The sequence below is a fragment of the Nothoprocta perdicaria genome, unplaced genomic scaffold, assembly GCF_003342845.1.
Source record: "Nothoprocta perdicaria isolate Ctin4 unplaced genomic scaffold, notPer1 scaffold_486, whole genome shotgun sequence".
In the NCBI taxonomy this organism is placed as follows: domain Eukaryota; kingdom Metazoa; phylum Chordata; class Aves; order Tinamiformes; family Tinamidae; genus Nothoprocta; species Nothoprocta perdicaria.
The window spans coordinates 102,503-107,225 of NW_020455739.1; the positions used below are offsets into that span (position 1 = coordinate 102,503).

General features: G+C 69.5%; 1 protein-coding gene across 1 annotated transcript in view; it reads right to left on the reverse strand.

The window, feature by feature from the left end:
* Positions 1–1,065: 1,065 nt before the first annotated feature.
* Positions 1,066–4,723, reverse strand: part of SHMT2 (serine hydroxymethyltransferase 2) — a 5,153-nt gene continuing 1,495 nt past the window's right edge. Inside the window, exons 2-12 of the mRNA XM_026047271.1 lie at positions 4,112–4,281; positions 3,959–4,038; positions 3,684–3,884; positions 3,534–3,615; positions 3,305–3,427; positions 2,868–3,007; positions 2,618–2,783; positions 2,450–2,549; positions 1,837–1,992; positions 1,454–1,561; positions 1,066–1,364 (exon numbers count right to left, since the gene is read on the reverse strand). Coding sequence (XP_025903056.1) covers positions 1,237–1,364; positions 1,454–1,561; positions 1,837–1,992; positions 2,450–2,549; positions 2,618–2,783; positions 2,868–3,007; positions 3,305–3,427; positions 3,534–3,615; positions 3,684–3,884; positions 3,959–4,038; positions 4,112–4,281 — 1,454 coding nt within the window. The 3' untranslated portion in view covers positions 1,066–1,236. The remainder of the gene's footprint in view (positions 1,365–1,453; positions 1,562–1,836; positions 1,993–2,449; positions 2,550–2,617; positions 2,784–2,867; positions 3,008–3,304; positions 3,428–3,533; positions 3,616–3,683; positions 3,885–3,958; positions 4,039–4,111; positions 4,282–4,723) is intronic.

Genomic DNA, 4,723 nt, shown 5'->3' on the forward strand with positions numbered 1-4,723 from the left:
GCCCCCCTCCAGCATCGCTGCATCCCCCTCCCCAGCATTGCTGCATCCCGCCAGCATCGCTGCAACCTCCCGCTGCACCCCCAGCCCCGCAGCTGCCGCGCCGGCACCGGGACCCCCCACCCCATGGTGCCACTGTCCCTGTCCCCCCGCTTGCACGGATCCCCTTCCCACGCCACAAATGCACCGGGATAGGGGGGGAGCGGCGGTGCGGAGTGATGGGGAGCGCGAGGCCGGGAAAATATAGGATCTAACCAGCTTCCCAAGCCCGGAAAGTTGGGAGTGACTCAGTCCCATGTGGGGGAGGGCTGCGTCCCATGGGGAGCAGGAGAGTGCCCCCCCCCACTAGCGCTGACCCCCCCTTCCGCTCTCCCACGCTCCCGGGTCCCTGCGGATGCGCAGGGCTGGAGTCGGGAAGCGGAGCCGGGGGAGCCCCTGGAGCGGGGGGGGTCGGGGGGGGCAGTGCCAGGGCTACGTGCGGCTGGGCAGGGAGCTGGGAAGGAGGGAACGGGGCGGGGGCGGGGGGGGGTGTTTGGTTTGGCCGGAGCCGGGAGCCGCAGCCGGCGCCATCGGGACGTGCCGGGCAGCAGGCGCCTGTGGGGCACAGGGAGCACCCAGACCCCCACAGGGTCTTCCCGCAACCCTGGGGGCTCCAATCGCCCCCCCAGGCAATGAACACATGTGGAAAAGGAGGCTGGAAAGGGCCCGTCCCAAAGAACCGATAGGGAAAACGAGGCTGGAAAAGGCTCGTCCCGAAGAATCGACGTGGAAAATGGGGCAGTAAAGGGCCTGTGCCAAAGAACCCACGTGGCAAACGGGGCAGGAAAGGGCCTGTCCCAAAGAATCGGCATGGAAAATGAGGCTGGAAAGGGCCCATCCCAAAGAAGCGACATGGAAAAAGGGGCAGGAAAGGGCCCATCCCAAAGAACCAACGGGGAAAACGAGGCTGGAAAGGGCCCGTCCGCCCCCTTCGCATGTCCCTCCCGTCCCCACACAGCTCCCCAGCTTGCCCTGGACCCAGTTTTATTGGGGACCCCTCCTGAGCGCCCCCGGCGCCCGGGTGCCCAGGACGGGGCCGCCACGCGGAACGGTCCCTTCCCGCTGCTGCGTCTTGGTCCCTGCATCCCGGGGGTGCCCCGTCCCGCGTCCCCCAGCAGCACCGAAGGCGCTGGGGGGGGTCCAAAGCGGGGAGCCCCCCGTGGTTTCGGTGCCGCCCGCGGTTCCCGGGAGGTGCCCGGCTCAGCGGTCGGAGAAGCCGGGCATGGGGAAGGCGCCCGCGAAGGTCTCCACGCGCCGGCGCAGCTCGGCCAGGCGCCGCTGCGTCGCCGCGTCCTGCAGCAGGAAGCTCCTGAAGTCCTGCAGCTTCTCTGGAATTTGGGGGGGGGGGAAGAGGGTGAGGGGGGTGTCACACGTGTGTCCCCAAGCCCCTGTCCCCGTCCCGCTGGATGCTGCTCACTGGTCTTGCTCTTGACGTCCAGGGCCAGCTCGATGGCCTCGTCGATGAAGGCCACGACCTGGTGGAAATCGGCCTCCTGGAAGCGGCGGGAGGTCAGCGCGGGGGCACCTGGGGACACGGAGACGTCAGCACGGGGGACACGTCCATGCGGGGCCGGGGGACACCCTGGTGACCCCCCCGGATGACACCCCCAGTGTGGGGGTGGGTGACACCCCCCGTGTGGGGCCAGGGGATACCCCCCATATGGGGCTGGGTGACACCCTCATGCGGGGCCGGGTGACACCCCCCATGCAGGGCCAGGTGTCACCCCCTGCACAGGGCCGGGTGACACCCCCATGCGGGGCTGGGTGACAGCGACACCCCCGCGTGGGGCCGGCGCTCACCCAGGCGCAGCCCGCCCGGCGTCAGGGCGCTGCGGTCGCCCGGACACGTGTTCTTGTTGGCCGTGATGGAGACGAGCTCGAGGACGCGCTCGGCCCGCGCGCCGTCGATGCCCTTGGGCCGCAGGTCCACCAGCACCAGGTGGTTGTCGGTGCCGCCTGCGGAGCAGCAGAACGGGGCGCTTGGGGACACGGCGGCACTTAGGCAGGGCGCCTGGGGACGTGGTTCAACAGGCTGAAGGGCTCGCGGGGAGACTCAATCACTGAATCACGGAATGGTTGAGGTTGGAAGGGACCTCTAGGGATCATCTAGTCCGACCTTCCTGCTCCAACAGGGACACCCAGAGCACGGGGTGGCACCCAGGTGGGTTTGGGGACCTCCAGAGCAGGAGCCTCCCTGGGCAGCCTGTGCCAGGCTCGGGCACCCTCACACCAAACAAGTTCCTCCTCACATGGACATGGAGCTGCCCGTGTTGCAGCTTGCACCCACTGCCCCTTGTCCTGTCCCTGGCCACCACGGAGAATCTTGAACCAATCTTGAAGGGCATTTCCAACCGTGAGGTGATTGCAGGGAAGGGCTCCGCGGCGTCCCGCGGTGCCACCGCGTCCCCCTCACCTGACACGAGCGTGTAGCCGCGCTGCAGCAGCGCCTGCGCCATGGCCTTGGCGTTCCTCAGCACCTGCTCGCAGTACTGGCGGAAAGCGGGCGAGCTGGCCTAGGGGGGACAGCGCCGCGTCACCCCACGGGGACCCGCGCGCCGTCCCCGCCGCAGCCCCCACGCACCTGCTTGAGGGCCACGGCCACGGCGGCGATGGCGTGGTTGTGCGGGCCGCCCTGCAGCGCGGGGAACACGGCGAAGTTGATCCTGTCCTCCAGGTCGTAGCGCGTCTCCTGGCCCGTGCGGGCGTCCACGGCGCGCACGCCCTTGCGGTAGAAGATGAGCCCGGACCTGGTGCCAACGGGAGGGCTCGGAGGCGCCGGGCACCCTGGGGACCCCCCGTTCCTCGCGGCGCCCACAGGTGCCGGCGCTCACCTGGCGCCGCGCAGCGTCTTGTGCGTGGTGCTGGTCACCACGTCGGCGTGCTCGAAGGGCGAGGGCACCACGCCGGCGGCCACGAGGCCGCTGATGTGCGCCATGTCGGCCAGCAGGTAGGCGTTCACCTCCTGGCACACCTGGGTGCGGGGCGGCGGAGGTGTGGGGTGAGGGCACCACAGGGTGCAGGCGCTATGGGGGGCATTGCGGGGTGCAGCGGCCATGGGGTGCATAGTAGGTAGGGGCACACCCAGGTGCAGGTGCCATGGGGTGCATAGGGGGTGACGGCACAGCTGGGTGCAGGTGCCATGGGGTGCACTGGGGCTGGGGGCACACTTGGGTGCAGGCGCCACAGGGCATATGCAGTTAGGGGCACAACTGGGAGCAGGTGCCATGGGGTGCATGGGAAAAGGGGCACACCGGGGTGCAGGGGGTACCTGCCGCATGCGGGCGTAGTCGATGAGCCGGGCATAGGCGCTGGTGCCGGCGACGAGCAGGCGCGGGCGGAAGAGCCGTGCCGAGCGCTCCAGCTGCTCGTAGTCGATGAGTCCCGTGGCCGGCTGTGGACGCGGCCGTCAGCACCCGGGGGTGCCCGCGGGACCCGGGGCCGCCAACGGCGCCCGCCGCGGCACCCCCCGCGCCACCCGAGGCCGCCCCGCCGCTCACGTCCAGCTTGTAGGGCATCGACTCGAAGAAGATGGAGGTGGCCGAGATGCGCTTGGTGTCCGTCATGTAGCCGTGCGTGAGGCTGCGGGGGGCAGCGGGGTGAGCGCGCGGGCGGCCCCACGGCCCCGAGCCCGCTGCCCCCGCACGCACTGGCCGCCGTCGGGCAGGTCCAGCCCCATGAGGCGCTCGTGGGGCCGCAGCAGGGCCGTGTAGGCGGCGAAGTTGGCCGGCGAGCCCGAGTAGGGCTGCACGTTGACGCCCCAGCGGGCCGGGTCGAGGCCGAAGGCCTCCAGCGCCCGCCGCGCGCACAGCTCCTCGATCTGGTCCACGACCTCGGAGCCCCCGTAGTACCTGCGTGGGGAGCAGGGTGGCACTAGGACCCATGGGGGGCAGCCCCCATGGACCCCCGCGGACCCCCGCAGTACCTCCTGCCCGGGTAGCCCTCCGAGTACTTGTTGTTGAGGCAGGAGCCGAGCGCCTCCAGCGCCGCCCGGCTGCAGAAGTTCTGCGGGACACGGGCGCGGGTGAGCGGGGGGCGCGGGGGGCGCCCGGCCCCGCGGGGGCCGCCCCGCACCCACCTCGGAGGCGATGAGCTCCAGCCCCCGGCACTGCCGCTGCTTCTCCTGGCGCAGCAGGGCCCACAGCTCCGGGTCGCTCTCGGCCAGGCTCTCCTGGCCCGTCCAGGCGGGCGCCGCCGCGGGCGGTGCTGGGCGCGCAGGCTGCCCACGGGGCCGCAGCGCTGCAGGGCCTGCGCGGGACACGGAGCTCGGACCCGACACCCCAACACAGGGTTAGGGTTAGTTTTTAGGGTTAGGGTTTAGGGTTAGGGTTAGGGTTAGGGTTAATGGTTAAGACTTAGGGGTTAGGGGGTGGGGTTAGGGTTTAGGGTTAGGTTAGGGGCTAGGGTTTAGTGTTTAGGATTAGGGGTTAGGGTTAAGGGTTAGGATTAGGGGGTGGGATAAGGGTTAGAATTAGGGGTTGAGGTTAGGGTTAGAGTTTAGCGTTAAAGTTAGGATTAGGGGTTTAGGGGTTAGAGATAGGGATTAGGGGTTAGGGTTTACTGTTGGGGTTAGGGTTAAGGTTAAGGCTTAGGGTTAGTCCCAGCCCTGCACAGGGTTAGTCCCAGCCCTGCACAGGGGCTCAAACTGGGGCCCGGTGCTGGTCCCGGGGGCAATGGGCGGGGCTCCCGG